The 18,520-nt window shown below is 41.2% G+C and overlaps 1 protein-coding gene across 3 annotated transcripts in view; it reads right to left on the reverse strand.

The window, feature by feature from the left end:
• Lancl2 (LanC like glutathione S-transferase 2) overlaps positions 1-16,583 on the reverse strand; it is a 41,050-nt gene extending 24,467 nt beyond the window's left edge. Inside the window, exons 1-2 of one of the 3 annotated variants that reach the window (XM_087658125.1) lie at positions 16,127-16,249; positions 1,683-1,800 (exon numbers count right to left, since the gene is read on the reverse strand). In XM_087658125.1, coding sequence (XP_087514251.1) covers positions 1,683-1,743 — 61 coding nt within the window. In that variant the 5' untranslated portion in view covers positions 1,744-1,800; positions 16,127-16,249. 3 annotated transcript variants of the gene reach the window in all.
• Positions 16,584-18,520: the final 1,937 nt, after the last annotated feature.

The following is an 18,520-nucleotide window of genomic DNA, read 5'->3' on the forward strand; positions in this document are numbered from 1 at the left end:
AAAAATAAAGCCCACCAAATTCTTTGGGACAAAGTAAAAGCACTCCTAAGAGGAAAGTTTATAGTGATGACTATTTACATAAAAATAATTTGAGAGCTAGGTTCCCCAGACCCATTCCTCCACCCAGGCTACCTACCTATCACTACGTCCACCACCCAGCTCTGGCGCCTCATGGAATACGACCTGGAACTCCAGGTAAGTCACCTGACTCGTTCATTCACCTACTAGCCTGCCTACCACCTGGTACCATGGGAGTCTGACCTAAAAATATTGCTAACTCTCACAGACCCATTTCTCTACAAGTCCCCATCTGCCTGATCTGCCACTAGTATTGCATGAAATCTAGCCCAGAATTCCAAATAGGGCCCCAGATACACTCTGCTCTACTTCCTACCTATCAGCTACCCTATTCACCATGGTCCTGTAGAAATCTGTAGAAAATCCCAGAAAATTATCTAAACCTTGTTCCAGGAGCCCTAAATCTAGTAGGATTACTATCTACCAGGCACCCTGAAAGAGGACAAAAGTAGCTCCAAGTCCCTTTCTCCCAACAGTCAATCCAAACAGACTGGCCAATATCCTGAATAGGAAAAGCCCCTCGGAAAAAACTATCTGTTCTAGAAATAAGTAAAAATTTGGCCTAAAACACAGGTTGCTCAAAACCACTTTGTCCATTGCTCACTCTGACCCTTTAACAATAGGTTAAACTATTAAATCATCCTTTTGGCCACTTTCTACTTTTGTTCCCTTGAGAATGTACTCAACTTTAATCTACAATAAATACTTGCTATTTTCTAAACTATACTCTGTGTGTATCTCATCTGAATTTCTTCATCATAGATTATGAGAACCAGGGGAAAAAAAAGATTCTAGTGTTAGAATAGTAAATATGTAAAATTAGTTATGGCTTCTTAATCTTGATATCATACTTCTTTTGTCCTGATTTATATGACTTTTGTTTACATGATTTTTTTAAAAAAAATCCATCATTAAAATCAAAATATTCCAGAATATAAATAATTTACTTAAAATTATTTGAATCAAATTAAGTATAACCAACAAACCAATTATTTATGAAATAAGACCAGAGAAATGACTTAATCACAACTTGTCACAAAGAAAAATATAACAAAACTAAAACCAACAAAATAAATCATAAAGTAGGCCTTTTCTTACTACCCATTTGCATTGCTATATATTATTAATAAGTAACGTTATAAAAAGGCTCTCTGCTCCTCCCTGTTCAAGAAACAGCCGCATCTTCTCATGCAGTGCCAGCCTCATCTCATAGACAAGATGGTGAAGGTCGGTGTGAACGGATTTGATCGTATTGGGCCAACTCAGCCCCCAACACTGAGTATCTCCCTCACAATTCCATCCCAGACCCCATAATAATAGTAGGAGCCTAGGGAGCTCTCCCTTCTCTCTTGAATACCATCAATAAAGTTCGCTGTACCCACCTCAAAAAAAAATAATAATGTTATAAAAAATACTACAGATTAAAGATCAAACCTTCAAACAGTATTTCTTCAACATCAAAACTATAAAACATCTCATTCTCATAATAAAACTTTCTAATGTTTCAAAGGTATAAAGGTCACAATTTTAAAATAGGAGAGAATGTCAAAGTCTCAGCTTATACACCACAGTACAGAAATGGAACATAGAGGTTACTACCCCACCTGTCCAACCAGTGTATGCAGAGCAATCATGGGGATCAGCTGTCTTCAGCCCTTCTTCCATTTGCTGCAGAAGATCTTTAATTTTGGTCTGGATACGCTTTATCAAGTTAGGAACAATCTAAAAATCAAAGGAAAAAGTGAATTAAACTGAACTAGAAGAGAACATCATGAAAGCTACACTGGACACAAGAAAGAATGACCTTATTTGGCATATCTTAGGTAATGAGAGCCTATTCTGGTTCTTTGAGGTTAATATTTTAATGAAACAATGCTTTATGTGGATTATAACTTTTAAATATTATCACAAAGAATAATTTGCAGAAATCAAGTATAGGAAACAAAAAAAAGCAAAAAAATAATAGATGATTTGACTACAAACATTTTTAGTCTTTATAAAGAACCTAAGAGAGATAGGGTGATAGTTAATTTAGAATGTCAACTTGACTAGATTTAGAATCATCTAAGAAAGTTGCCGATGAGTATGTCTGTGAAGACCATTCTAAGTAGGTTTAACTGAAAGGAAACCTACCCTAAATCTGGGTGCAGTCACCCATTAACTAGACTCCATGACTAAGGGAAAGAAGGAGTCAAATGAGTGCTGGCATTCCTAGTAGCACTTGCCTTTAATTCTGGCACTTGAGAGGTAGAGACACAATGATATAGAGTTCAATGCCAGCTTTAGCTACAGAGTAAGTTCAAGGTTATTATAGGCTTTGCCGGGCCCTGCCACAAACTACAAACAAAGGATTCCTACTGTTCCATCTGTCCTCACACCATCCCCTTTTGGTCAGAGACTATACACCCATACACCTTCAAGATCCTCTTAGCCCAAAATCCCGTGGGAGAGAGAGCCGAACACCTGAGTACAGGTAATCCTGAGACTGCAGGACAGGACAGACTGTCACTTCTGCCCACCTTTGCCCACACCCCTGGCCCAAGAGGAAACTGCACAGTGCCTCTGGACACAGGAATATAGGAGCAGTCAGCTGCAGGAACCTGCAGTCCAGATCTGCGCCCTGAACTGAACCGAACCGAACCTGTCAAACAACTCCCTGTGCCCAAATCCCCTGGGGGTAGAGAGTTGGACCCTCAGAAAATCGGACACTCCTGAGAAATCAGAGGAAACTACAATCTGCCCGCATTCCCGACCCAAGAGGAAAATGCCTAATGCCATCTGTGCCCCCTGCGCACAGGGACCCAGAAGTAGTCAGGGGCAAGACACTTCCAGTCCCTGCCCTGGCTGAGAGCTGAAAGCCAGCCTCCAGGAGCAATTGCACGCCTGAGAGCAGAACACTCTGTACCCAGAACCCACTGAAAGAAAACAAGAAAACAGGTCTACAGGAGTGTTGACACACAGGCCTACAGGAAGGTCAAGCCACTGTCAGAAACAGCCAGACAAGCTAACACCAGAGACAACCTGAAGGTGAGAGGCAAGCGCAGGCACCCAAGCAACAGAAACCAAGACTACTTGGCATCATCAGAGCCCAGTTCTCTTACCAAAGCAAATACTGGATATCCAAACACACTGGAAAAGAAAGATTTAGATTTAAAATCGTATTTTATCATGATGACGGAGGACTTCAAGAAGGTCATAAATAACGCCCTTAAGGAAATACAGGACAACACAAGTAAACAAGTAGAAGCCCTTAAAGAGGAAACACAAAAATCCCTTAAAGAACTACTGGAAAAAACAACCAAACAGGTGAAGGAATTGAACAAAACCATCCAGGAGTTAACAATGGAAATAGAAACAATAAAGAAAGCACAAAGGGAGACAAACCTGGAGATAGAAAACCTAGGGAAAAGATCAAGAGTCACAGATGTGAGCATCACCAACAGAATACAAGAGATAGAAGAGAGAATCTCAGGAGCAGAAGACACCATAGAAAACATTGACACAACCGTCAAAGATAATGGAAAATGGAAAAAGTTCCTAGGCCAAAACATCCAGGAAATCCAGGACACAATGAGAAGATCAAACCTAAAGATAATAGGTATAGAAGAGAGTGAAGACTCCCAACTTAAAGGGCCAGTAAATATCTTCAACAAAATTATAGAAGAAAACTTCCCTAACCTAAATGGAATACTATTCGGCGATTAAAAAAATAAAAAACAAAGACATCCAGGCATATGGATGGAACTTGAAAATATTATCCTGAGTGAGGTAACCCATACCCAAAAGGACATGTATGGTATGTATTCAATGATAAGCGGATAATAGCCAAAAAGTTCAGAATACCCATGATCTACCCCGTAGACCCAAAGAAGTTAAACAAGAATAAGGCCCCAATGAGGATGCTTAAATCACACATAGAAAGGGGGAATACAACAGTCATGGGAGGCACAGGGAGAGAGGGATCTGCGTGGGAGAGGAGAGGGTAAAGGAAATAGGGTGGCAGGATCAGGCATGGGAAAAGACGAGAGAGTCCCAGAGGGCCAGGAGGATGAACGGAAATATGCAGCTGCCGAGGATGGAAAGTTGGGGGATTCTCTAGGAAGTCCTGGAGACTCAGAGTGAAAGAGGCTCCCGGGAGTCAATGCAGGTGATATGAGCCGAAACGCCCAATAGTGAGGATCCAAAATTGGGTCTGTCTTTAAAAAAAAAAAAATGCAGGGACGAAGATGGAGGGAGCAGAGGCTGAAGGAATGTCTGACCAGTGACTGGTACAGAGCCCATTCTGTGATCCATCCCAGGGAGAAGGAACCCTCACACCATTACTAATGCTGTCTTGTGCTGGCAGACAAGAACCTTCCATAACAGCTGTCTGAGAGGTTCTACCCAGCAGCTGACTGAAACAGATGCAGATACCCACAGCCAAACATTGGACTGAGGTTGGGGACCCCTATGAAAGAGTTAGGGGAAGGATTGAAGGAGCTGAAGGGAATAGCAATCCCATAGGAAGGCCAACAGTGTCAACTAACCTGGACCCCTAGCAGCTTCCAGAGACTGACCCACCAATCAAAGAGCATACACAGGCTAGTCTGAGCCCTCTGGCACATAGGTGGCAGAGGACTATGTCTGGCCTCAGTGGGAGAGGATGTGCCTAATCCTGCAAAGAATTGATGCACCAGATGGGGGGATATGAGAGACATTGCCCTCTCAGAGGCAAAAAGGGAGGGGAGGAAGACTTCTGCAAGAAGGAGGAAGGCAGCATTTGGGGCATAAATAAATAAATAAATAAATAAATAAATAAATAAACAAACAAACAAACAAGCAAGCAAGCAAGCAAGCAAATGGGTAGATTACCAAGCAGAAAGTTCTAATAGGGTGAAACACAAATGACTTAGAAGAGCTTAAAGAAATGTGCAACATCCTTAGTCACAAGGAAAATAATAATCAAAATCATGTTGGGATTCCATATTACCCAAGTCAAAACAGCCAAAATCAATAAAGAAATGATAGCACATGCCAGCAAGAATGCAAGGAAAATGCTATATGTACTCAAAACAATGCTAAGCAAAGAAGAATAATTCTGGAGGGATTACCATTCCAAATATCAAGATACAGTACAGAGCCATAGTATATAAGCCATAGTAAGAACAATGTGATATTGCAGAAAAACAATGGAGACTAGTAGATAAAAACAGTACATATGTCCATATAAACTCAGCCGTCTGATATTTGACAAAGATGATAAAAACATACAATGGAGAAAAGATTAGCATCTTCAAAACTGCTTCTGAGAAAACTGGATGTCCACATGTACAAGAATGAAATGAAACCAGTATCTATCACCTTGCATAAACGTAACTCCAACTGGATCAAAGGCCTCCCTCTGAAACCTGAAATACTTAAAGTCCTAGGGAAAACAAACACCATAGGCATTGTTTTACAAAATATAGGTTTAAGAAAGGACTTTCTGAATAGGACTCCATTTGCCCAGGAATAAAGGCAAAGAATTGACAAGTGAAACAGCACATAACTAAACAGCGAAGGAAACAACCAATCAAGTGAAAAGGAAACTCACAGTGGTGAGGTCTGTGTCAGCTACACATCTGACAGAAGAGTAATATCCAAAATGCACAAAGAACCCTTACAACAAAGAGTCAAAAAATTGACTCAACTGAAGAATGGACTATAGATCTGAACAGAGTTCTCAAATGAATAAATAAAAATGGCTAAGTAATAACTTTGAGATATTGTCTTACCCTAGTCAGTATGGTTAACATCAACAAAACCACCTGCGGCAAATGTCAGAGAGCTTGTGGGAAAATAGGAATCCTCAGTCACTGCTAATGGGATTGCAAACTAAAGCAGCCACTATGGAAATCGGAGTGGGAAAATCTCAGAACGCTGAAAGTAACTCTCCCATTGACCCAGTTATGCCACTCCTTGGCAGATGCCCCAAGGGTCATCAGCCTACTCCACAGTACTATTTGCTCAGCCATGGTCATTGCCACTACATTCTCAATACCTTGGGAAGAAAAACAACATGAATGGCCTTAAACTGAGTGACAGAGTAATAAAATTGTCTATATGCACAACGAAGTCAGCTATAAATAAAAATGACATCATAAAATCTGCAGATGAATGAATGGAACTAGAAAATACTACACTGAGTGAGCTAAGTCAGACCTGCACGGATAAACATTGTATGTTCTATCCCATCTTTGATTCCTAGTTCCAAATATTTAGATATAAATATTGTCTAAGTTGGGGTTTTTATTAATGTGATAAAACACCGGGACAATCGGCAACTTGGAGAGGAAAGGGTGTATTCTGTTTACACTTCCACATTAGACTGCATCACAGAAGGAGGTCAGGGCAGGAACTCAGGCAGGGCAGGTAGACTGCATCACAGAAGGAGGTCAGGGCAGGAACTCAGGCAGGGCAGGTAGACTGCATCACAGAAGGAGGTCAGGGCAGGAACTCAGGCAGGGCAGGTAGACTGCATCACAGAAGGAGGGCAGGGCAGGAACCCAGGCAGGGCAGGAACCTATGGGCAAGAACTGATGCAGAGATGATGAGGAAGTGCTTCTTACTGGCTTGCTCCTCGTGTCTTGATCATTTTTATAGTCCTATGACTATACTCGGGAATGGCACCATGCACATGGGCTGAGCCCTCCCATATCAATCAGTATGTAAAGTGTACTACACACAGAAGTACAGGCAAATCTTACGGAGGAATTTTCTCAATTAATAATCCTCTTCCCAAATGACCCTAGCTTGTGCCAAGCTGACATACAACTAGGCAACACAAGTATATAGTCTGGAGTAAAGACAGAAACTGGAATTTTTTTAAGTACCATGAAGTGGCATAGAAGGAGCAGTATAGAGGGGAACCATAGGATACAGTGATATGAAAGGGAATTGGGAGGTGAGAAGATAATTGAGAAGGAGGTCAATACAAAAGAAGAGGATGAATGGGAAACAACACTACAAATGTTTAAAAAAGCTACCAGGAATCAAACTATTTTTATTTACCTATAATTACATATAATACATATAAGTATATGCATATGTATATACATACACATATGTACTTTTAATGAAGGCATGCCACTTGGGCTTCCAGCTTGACTTCTTCCACTCTACCTTCTAAAGCACACACAGCTCCTCTTATAGGTTCAGGCTGACTCCAGAGCACAGCTGCTATCTTTAACAGTCATCAGATCATACTAGCACCTCCAACATGCTTGGGGTTCCACTGCCACTGAGGCTTTACCAATAGCCTCTCCTAAGCTCTCTTCAGGACTCTGACCCTGCTTAATGGTGCCAAACCTCCACCTTTCCCCATGACCCCCTTATTCCTGAGGCTCTCATGCCACCTAAACCAGTACCACCTGGGAGACTCTTACACATTACCAAGTTCAGTTACTAGCAAGAAAGCAGCCTTGGACCCTTGCTCATTGTTTCTATATGCTACCCCTGAAAGAATAATTCCAGATGTCATCACAATTATGCTGGTTCTTTTCATACTCAGCTAACCAGCATCAACTAACCACCCCAGTGAAGGGTTCACTTCAGTGGTTCTAATCTTTTGTTAATCATAATTGATTCTTCAGCCCCAAATGAACAGAAACCATTGGTTCTTAGTACAACAAATAACACATGAAGAGACTTAATAATCTTTGAAGAACTGCCAGAGTCTTCTCTGAAACCTCCCCAGCCAGGCCTCCATCATCTGCATTTCTCACACCATTATCTTCCTGGTACCCAAAACAGCAGCTCATCAAGCTCTGAACGCTTTCAGTCCGAAGACCAAAAGGCTTCTACAATCCTCCCCAAAACAACAGGGCCAGGTCTGTCACAGTGATACCTCATGAACTGGGTACCAATATCTGTATTAGTTTAGTTTCCATTGCTGTGGTAAACACACACTGTGACCAACAATGTTGGAAACACTCCATCATGAAGTGAAGTCAGGGCATGGAATCAAGACAAGAATCTGAAAGTAGTAACTGAAGACAACGCTCACTGGCTTGCCCTCCAAGGTTCTCTTAGCTTGCTTCAGACCAGACCCTCCTACATTAGTCATTAATCAAGATGAGGTGCCCAGAGACTTGTATATAGCACTCTGATAGAAGTGTCTTCTCAATGGGGTGTTCTGTCTTCCCAGATGACCTTAGCTCATGCCAAATTGACAAACAACAGCACACAATACTAAGAACTGATCAATACTTATCAAAGCCTTGGGAACAGAGAATCATGGATTGGTCTTAACTTGGGTACTGAAAATTGGCATTGGCAATTTTATAAGCTTTTAATCATCAAACATATATCATACTCCTGTCAAACCTTGAAGAACTTACTTGAACTCTGTGTGCCTTGGTTTTAATTTTTTAATTTGCCTTCATTGTTTACCTTTCATTTTAAAGTAAAATATTTTATTCTATGAAATCCCATTACTATCTAATCTTTTTCTTTTTAATATTTTTTGTTCAAAGTATAAACTTATCCTTACATTCTTCTCAATATTTCTCTATCTCATCTGTTTATTTCTGCATTATTCTATTTTTCTGAATAAGATATGAATCCAAATTTCATACATGGTATAAGTGGTAAGTTAATATTACATTTATACATATTATTAAAATATTGCATTTCTTCTAAACCTCTTTGTGGATGGGATTTCTTTTTTGCAATTCCTTTTTGTTTTTTAAACTGAAAGTAGTTTTTTTTTTCATGGAATATATTCTGTTTATAGTTCACCTCCCCAACGACTCCTCCCAGATACTCCCAACCTCTCCAGCCACTCAAATGTTCCTTTTTCTCACCAGAAAACAAAAAACAATCGGGCTTTTCTGCAAAAAAGAAGAAAAAAAAAGAATAAGACAGAATAAAAACAAACAAACATGAATAAAACAAAACAAACAAGGAACAGAAAAACAAAAGAGCCAAAGAAAAAGCACTAGAAACACATAGAAACAGAAATCCCCTAAAAACACAAAATCAAAGACCATAATATAATGAGCAAAATAAAGGGGAGGGGGGAGTCCAAAGCATTATGGGAAAAAACAAATAAACAAATAAAAGCAAAAACCTCTGAAAATGAGTTTATTTTGTATTGACCATCTACTGCTGGGCACAGGGCCTGGCCCTAACAGTGGTACGTACATCCTGTGAGACTCACAGAAAATTAACTTTTCACTTGTGAGTAGGTATCAATTACAGACAGCTTCTGGGACAGGGAGGGGGCAGTGTCCACTTCTTTCAGGACCTCATACAGACCAATCCTGCACGGGCCCTGTGCATGCTGCCACTGCCTCTGTGAGTTCGCATGTGAATCAGTCCTGCTGTACTGAAAGCCTTGTTTCCTTGGTATCCTCCATCCCCTTGGGCTCTTACACTTTTTTTTTGCCTCTTCGTCTGCAGTTTCCTGAGCTCTAAGGGAAGAAATGGATGAAGACATTCCATTTAGGACCAGGTACTCTAAAATCTCTTATTCTTTGCATCCTTTCTAGCTGTGAGTCTTTATCCCCATCTTCTGTAGGAGGACGCTTCTCTGGTGGTGGCTTTGATGACACTGATCTATAAATATGGCACAGTGTTGTTAAGGATCACTTTGTTGCTAGATTCCTTTAGCAGAATTATAGTATTAAGTTTCCCCTTAGGTCCATGCCCTATCTAGTCTTAGACTCTTAGCCACCTGAGCAGATTTGGATATGGCTTCCACCTCATAGAGTGGGTCTTAAATCTATTCACAGAGTAGTTGGTTACTTCCACAGACTTTGTGCCACTATTGCACTAAAGCCACTTGCAGGTAGATCACTATTGCAGATCAAAGAGTTTGTGTTTACTTTCCTCCTTTGGTAGTGTGCAAAGTACTTTCTAGTACCGTGGACACTAGTCCATAGGGGGAAGGCTCTAGATAGGCATTCGAGATGGGCTGGAATTAAATAAGTTGTGCAGGTATTATCTTCAGCAATAGGGCATCAGTTTGTGAAGAGCAAGCAAGAGTCTTAGCAATAGCCTGGATCATTGGAGGGCTTCTTTGGGCCCCTTTGGGCAATGACTCAGCCGCATATAACAAATTCAGGAATGGGAGACTTCATTTGGTGACAAGAGATGTCCAGTTCGGATTCCACCCCCCCCCATGTTATATGGTGATTTTATTTAGATTGCCTATGTATATATTTTAGGAAGTCTCCACTATATAGATCCACTCAAGTGGGCCTTAATTTCAGCTGTCTCTCCCCCATATTACCTCCCTCACAACTCTCATCCCTCCTCCCCAATACTAATCCTGTTTCACTTTCCCCCGATCCCATTCATCCATAACCATGTTTTCTATTTCCCCTGCCTAATGTGATCAAATCATCTGGACCCTTATTCTACACATAACTTCTGTGGTTACAGGGATTATAGCCTGTTTATCAAAGACTTAAGAGCTAATCTCCACATATAAGTGAACACATACTATATTTGACTTTTATGGTATGAATTACTTGACTCAGAGTATTTTTTCTAGCTCAAGCCATTTATCCTCAAATTTCATGATTCCATTTTTTTAACAGCCAAGTGATACTCCATTGTATAAGTACCACATTTCTTTATCCACTCAATCTGTTTTCGGACATCTAGGTTGTTTCCAGTTTCTGAGTAGAGCAGCAATGAACATAGTTGAGCAAGAGTCTCTGTAGTGGGAAATAGAGTCCTTTAGGTATGTGCCCAAGACTGGTGTACCTGGATCTCCAGGTAGATCTATTCTCAGCTTCCTGAAGAGCTGACACACTAATTCCATGCTGGGTGCTGGGTGCACAAGTTCTCACTCCTAACAGTGACAGACAGTGTTCCTGACTCTACTGCTGGGTGCACAAGTTCTCACTCCTAACAGTGACAGACAGTGTTCCTGACTCTCCTTCCTCGCCATCATGAGCTGTCATTTGTTTTGTTGCGCTTGGAAATTCTGACCGGTGCAAGATGGAATCACAAAGTAGTTTTGATTTACATTCCCTGACGACTAAAGATGTCGAACATTTATTTGAGTGTTACTCTCCCATCTGTGTTTCCTGTTTTGAGAATACAGTTTGGATCTGTACCCATTTTTAATGGGGTTATTGTTTTCTCTTTGTCCAATTTATTGAAATAGATTTTTCATGCATATATTTCATAATATATTCTGATTGGTACACCCCCACTCCTCTTAGTTCCTTTCCATTTCCCCTCCTACTTGTATCCAGATCCTTTCTATTTCTCACTAGAAAACAAAGATCTAAGGAATAATAATGAAATACAATAAGATAAAATGAAAACAAACAAATCAGAGAAGGGCAAAATGACCATATAAGAAAAAGGACCAAAGAAAAAGATTAGAAATACATAGAGATGCAAACACACACACATAGATGCATATGCACACAGATACACACACAGAGACACACGCACAGGCACTAAAAGAAAAAGAGAAACATTGTTAAGTGAAGCCACTAACTAATAGCCTGCTTGCCAGCCACTATGGAAGGAGGCAAGAAGCTTGTCTTTATCTTAATAAGCTTTAAAAATGACTGCATCTTCATGACAAACCCTGAGTCAGAACCACACAGTTCACTGCAATGTTGTGAGGATCTGGATTCCTCGCCCTCAGACACTGTGTGAGATAAGTGTTTAAAGGTTGCTAATTTAGGGTAATTTATTATCCAGCCTGAGATAGCTTCTATCCAAAGTCTTGTCCTTATGTGTTCTCTCAGTTCTATCAGTACAGGTTGTTCCTCATCTCTGCTATTGCTCTATTCTCTAGAGTTCTCTTAACTACTTAGGAGACATTTTTCATTACGCCAATCTCATTATAGTTAATAACAATTCCTAACATTAATTTTCCTCTATGAAATTTGGTACAGAATTTCTCCTCGGATTGGATCCTCACAAAATACCAAGTAAAACCGATGCTGCTAGTTAAAAAGAGATATACACTTCAACTCTGAACTATATAAACATGAGCAATCCAAGATACAGTGCTGTTAGAATAAGGATTTGTTACAGAGAGAACCTACCGCTACATTGGATAACTGCTTTCATTCTATTTGGCCCCATCCCCTTCTCCTTTTACTGTCTCATTTTCATGGACAACCCAATTTCCATTTCACCTTTTCTTTAGGTCATAAACCCTACATTGGTATGTTACTGCTTCATTCCTGTTCTGTTGCTGTGAAGAGATATTCTGATGGAGACTACTTATAGAAGAATTTAACTGGGGGGGGGGGGGGGGGTTGCTTACAGTTTCAGACAGGCAGTCCATTTTCCTTTGTGGAAGACAGCATGGCAGGCAGGCATGGTGCTAGAGTAGTACCTAAGATTATACCCTAATCCATAAGCAGGAGGCAGAGAAAGAGTGAGACTGGGCATGGTCTGGACTTTTGAAACTTCAAAGCTCATACCAGTGATATACCTCCTCCAACACGGTCACACCTTCTCATCCTTCCTAAACAGTCCACCATCTGGGAAGCAAACATTCAAATATATGAGCCTGTAAGGGCCATTTCTATTCAAACTATGACAGATACTAAACAATTTACCATTTAACTGTTTAGAGATATTGCAAGCCTTGTTGTTTATTTGTGAGTTTTAAAGTAAATTTAATATTTTTTGATATGGAAATCGCATTTACCCAGAGATAAAAGATAAAAAGAAAACTACCCAGTCTCAGTACTCTAAATTGGACTAAGGCTTATTTACGTGAAAGTCACCTGCTCTCCATATCAATGCAGTATTCACATTCTCATGGATACCGTTACTCCACCAACCAGAGGTCATGTACTTCACTTTGTAGTGTAGTACTAAATTTTGCCATAGGTTTTAGTTGTAAAACAAATTTCAACACTAAGTCATAAATAAAACACACAAGAAAGAGAAAATCACAGACTCAACTCTCTGATGAACATAGATGTGAAAATTCTCAATAAAATATTTGGGAAAAGGAAAGTATATTCACCATGGTCAAGGTGGCTTCATTGCAGAGATAAACAGTTGGCTCCTCATACATAAATAAATGTAATTTGTCATATGAAGATGGAAATGAAGATATCATCTAGCCTTTAACAAAATCCAATGCCTTCTCATGACAAAAATCATGGAAAGCCTAAGGAATTCAGAGTATAACTCATCATAGGAAAGTTATATATAATAAACTTACATCTAATGTCAAACTAAATGACAAGAACTCAAAACAATCCCACAAAAATCATGAATAATACAAAGATTTTCATGCTCTACATTTCATTTCGGAGTGCTTGAATTCTTAGCTATGGCAATAGACAAAGTAGCAATAAGAAAAGTCAAAAGTATCTCTGTTAGCAGATGATCAATCCTATGCACAACTGATCCTAGAGACGCCACAAAAAACCCTCTTGAGAACTGCTAAGAACTTCCCGAAATACAGCAAAACTTAACACACAAAATCCAGTAGTTTTTCTATAGAACAATGACATACATACTGAAAAGAAAACCAGGGAATTAAACCAATTCATAACACACACACACACACACACACACACACACACGGGCATGCACACACACAAAATAATCTAAGGACACTGAAGACTTTAAGACCCTAAGAAAGCTGAAGAAGATACTAGAAAATAGGAATAGCTGCTATGCATATGGATTAGCAACATAATTATTGTGAAAATAACCATCCTATCAAAATAATCTACAGATTCACTGCAAATTCTCATCAAATTTCAAGCAACAAGCAACACTTTACAGAAATAAAACATATAATGCCAAAATTCATACTGAAACTTGACACAGCCAGCCAAACCAATCTTAAACAAAAAGAGGCCTACTGTAGGAAACACCATACCTGACTTCAAAACATCATGCTGCTGCAACAAAAACAGATGTGGAGGCCAATGGAATAAAATAATGAACTTAGGTATGATCCATGCTACTACAGCTCCATGATTTGTTGACAAAAACTCCAAAATCCTCACTGGAAAAAACAGGGCTTCTGATCTAAATGGTGTTGTGTAAGAAGCAGATGAAGTCTTGAGTGAATGTGTATTGTTGACATGAACACAGCATGTCATGGACCCCCCTGACTCAGACCATGTGAATTACCCAGCCTTCCCTGGGTCTGGATCAGGAAATCAGCAAAGCCTTAACTGTTCCAAGTACAGATGTTGACAGCTCGCAAAGCATCAAGCACATCTTCCTACCTGAACAATAACTACAGCCTGAGCTTGCTCCCTTGCAGAGACTCCCTGCGAAGCCTAGCCGACCTACCTCCTCACCTCAGATTTATATAATAAATGCACTGGGTTTGGGCTGCTGAGAACAGCTCACCAGACACCAGCTTTTCTGTAAGTGTGTGTGCTGTTTCTTCATTCCCCTCCTTTGCCCCATCAGGTCAATCCCAAGGCAGTGAAGGTCATGGTAGTGCTGGAAATACCAGATCTCACAAAAGAACAAAACTATATCTTCGTATGTCACCTTGCACAAAACTCAAATCCAGTGTCCAGATGGAGGACCTCAACATAAGACTTGATACTCTCAAACTACTAGAGAAAAATGGGGAGTATACGTCAATGTGCAGGCATAGGTAAGCACTTTTCAAGCAGGACTCCAGTAGCATAAGCAATACAAGCAACGGTCAACAGATGAGATGGATCTCAAAATAGGAGAAAGTCTTTTTTCCAACTACACATTCAACAAAAGAGTAGTGTCTTCTAGTGTCTAAAATATACAAAGACCTAAAAGTCAAATCAAATAAAAAAAAAAATAATAACCCACACTGAGCATCAAGTAAACAAATAAAAATAAAAAAGGGGGTGGGGGGGCTGTACAGGACTGGAGCAACAGCTCAACAATTAAGAACATTTAGGAATCTTCCAGAGGATCTAGGTTTGGCTCCTAGCCCCACACAGTTGCTCCTAACTGTCCACAACTACACTGAAGAGGATCCAGCACACTCTTTCTGACCTCCTCAAGGACTAGGTATGCATGTGGCACACATACATGCAGGAAAAACACCTCCATAAAATTATTTTTTAAGTTGCAACTTATGCTATGCAACTGGAAAAATAGTAAAATAGGGAACTACAAATAGTAAACATTTTCCAAAATGTTCAACCTCCTCAGGGATGAGTAGTATGCAAATGGAAATTGCCTTAAAATTCCATCCTACCCCAGTCTGAAAGGCCACTATCAAGAATACAAATAAGAAATGCTAGCAGGGGTGTGGGGTAAGGGGAATCCTTTTACACTATTGGTGAGAGTGTAATCTGGTGTGGCCGATTTGGAAATCAATCCAGAGGGTCCTCAAAAGTTAGACGTAAAAACACCTTATGCACTGAGCATGATGGATAGCTTTAATCCCAGCACTCAAGAGATAAAGGGAAGCAGGTATCCAAGTTTCGGGCCAGCTAGGGGATGCATACGTAGTGGTTCTCTTGTTTCAAAAATAAATAATACTCTAAGATCCAGCTATCGCACTCTTGGGCACACATCCAAAGGTTTCATATCACTACAAGTGACATGTGAGGGGTTGGCCAAAAAACAAACAAAAAAGTCCTAGTTGATAATGCCAATGTGACCATGAGCTCAGAATTGCTATAATTATACTTATTTGCGCTGGATGTGCACAGGACAGGCCCTCCCAAAAGTCAGTCACAGATGGGGAGGGGTTCACGGGGCTCTAATTCTTAATGTCAAACTCTTAACAACAGATTGGTTCTGGAGGAGGGGTAGCCATTGTCTTCAGTTGTGTACGCTACTGAATCCACCAGTAGGGACCAAAGGATGGTTCGGAGAAGGTCTTGGTAAAGCCCAGGAAGACAAAACAAACAAACAAACAAAGACACAAATGGGGGGGGGGGCAACTCATAGGGGAAGCGGTTGTACAAAAGAGGGAAGGGGATGAAAGACAGTGGGGTGGAAGCAACCAGAATACATGTATGAAGTTGTTAAAGAACAAAAAAAAAAAAAAAAAAAGGAAAAACAGGCTGTGACTTTAGCGTTTCTCCAAGTAAGTACATGCCCACTGGCAGATGTGAAAAAAATCTACCTAACAGCAAATTCTCATTTTACTCCCAAGAACGATCAAAGTGCTCCATCAGACTGTTTCAGGTCTCAACAGAGGGAATGCATAACCAAACCACCTTTTCCCCGCCGTTTGGGCAGGACCTAGACTGGGCGGGACGCGCGCCGATGACGTCACCGCACCCCAGGGCGTGACCGCTGGACGCTACCATTGGCGCAGGTGGCCTCACCCTCCCAACCGCTGGTCCTGGCCCTGGCAACCAACTCACCTTCCCGTTGGGGTGGAAAGGGAGGCCCGGGTCTTCTGTGGTGGGAAGAGGGCAAACACGGCCTGTTTCCTCCGCAGTTCCAGAGGCGAACCCCGTGGCGGAGGCAGCGACCTCATAGTCTAGGAAGGGATTAGGAAACGACCGCTCCTCCATCTCCGCCTCTCCTAGGTGGAACTTGAGTCTCTTTGACATGGTCTCGCCCATGTCCGCGCGCTTCCCCTGCCTGAAAGCTCAGGGCACGGCGCGCAGGCAGGGACAAACCTCCTGGAAGGCGTTTAGGCCGGGGCTACGCGGCGAAGCCTTCCTGGTGATCCGTGGTTTGCACATCTGGATGCAGCTAGCGTGAAAAAGCCGAACCTCCAGCCTCCGCCAGTCACGCCCTCCCAGCAGCGGCTCTCAGCCTGCCGCCAGGCCCGCCAACCACAAAGTCTCCCAGTTATCCTCGCCTCTCTCGTGGCCGTGTCCTTCCGAGAGATTCTAGAGAAAACCGCACGCCTAGAAAGCCCACATTCCGGTAGGGAAAGCCTGTAAAGATGGATTCATTCAAAGTGTGAACGGTTCGCAGACCAGGGAAAGGCGCATCTTTAGACGCTCCATCACCAAACTGACCGCATCTCACCAGCCCAGCCTTGTTGCCCGTCCGTGTCCTCGGCCCTGGTCGTGCGCCAACCACGGGAACAGTAACTGCTTTGTTTGATTAAAAATACCTGTTCTAAAGAAAAGAATTTCAAAACGGCCTAAAACAGTGAAAAGATAGCCTCCCGAGGGAGGGGGGATACAGTCCCTCCCATTCATCACCACTGGGAGGGGGGTTGCTTGGAGGAGGAGCCACAGGCCTTTGTTTTGTTTTCTTAATGTTTTATTTTCATTCTTATTGTTTTGAGTAAGTACACCTCTTTAATTGTGAGAAATAATATAGAAGAATGATTGTTAATCATCTAAATATTTTATAGACCAGAGAACCCCATGATCACGAGATTAACATAATTAGCCAGCAGAATAACATGGATAGCAAAGAGGACACAAGCAAATAGATCTTTGTATTTTTATAATCACTATATATAAATTTACAGCCTTTATTGGTTCTGTGTGGATTTTTTTTTGCATTATTTACTTAGAACCAAATCTGTGTGATGATTTAAAAGGAAATATTGTATTGCGGTTCTTTCATTTAATAAACATTGTTACATAGTGACAAAATGTTTGTGCCCTCTGGGGATACCAGGTTAGAAAGGCAAGAAAATCAAGAAACAGAAAACAACCTGATGTATGTGATTTCCGGAGTCCAGGCAAGGTACATATTAGTCTAATGCCAAAAGTGACATAATAGAACACTATCAAACAGCTAGGATTATGTCATTCCTGCTTTTGGCCTCCAAATGGAATAAAGTGGAGAAGGTTTAGATTTTCATCCCCTCCCTTATCATATGTGCAACCTCCAGCCTCCAGTAAATGATCATGACAGTGTAGATCAGAATTAGAAGAGTCAGACTCTATCTCCTGGAACCCCTAACTAGCTAGGCTCCGCCACCGGCCTTCATAGTCAATCAAGAGACAACAGTGAAAAGCAGAAAAAGATTTGTTGAATGTACCTACACAAGGGAGAGGGACAAAGAACCAGAGACAAACACAAACATGGTTTCTCCGGGTCTCACACACACATACACACACGCCTATCCACCTTGTTTTCAGGTCCTGGCCCTTTTGCTTAGGTTTAAATAGTAAACCAGAGATTTGTTTGCCTTGCTAAGCCACCCAGGTTCAGCTGTGGTCTGGCTCAACCTTGGCCCATCATAGTATCTGCTTCTCTATCTTTGGCAAGGGGTCTGACAAGCCCTCCCACTGTGAAATCGTTAGGAGACAGTTCTTCTCTGACTGGCCTAGGTTTCGGCCTTTTATTTATGTTACTCGCAGGGAAAGTCCTCAGACTACATATGTTTTTATGCCATTACTACAGCTGGAGTACAGGAGCCCAGCCCAACAATGAACAGGTTCCAGACAGGATGTAAGGATCAGGTGAGGGGAAGATGATGTCAGACACCAAGACAGGGATGCTTTGCAAATCTATAGCAATCAAAAATGTCTTTACATACAGATTTCAAAAACGTTCCTGACTTCTCAAATATAACTCATAACCATTTTGTCTTGGC

The sequence above is a fragment of the Rattus norvegicus genome, chromosome 4 (genome assembly GCF_021556685.1).
Source record: "Rattus norvegicus strain SHRSP/BbbUtx chromosome 4, alternate assembly SHRSP_T2T, whole genome shotgun sequence".
NCBI lineage: Eukaryota > Metazoa > Chordata > Mammalia > Rodentia > Muridae > Rattus > Rattus norvegicus.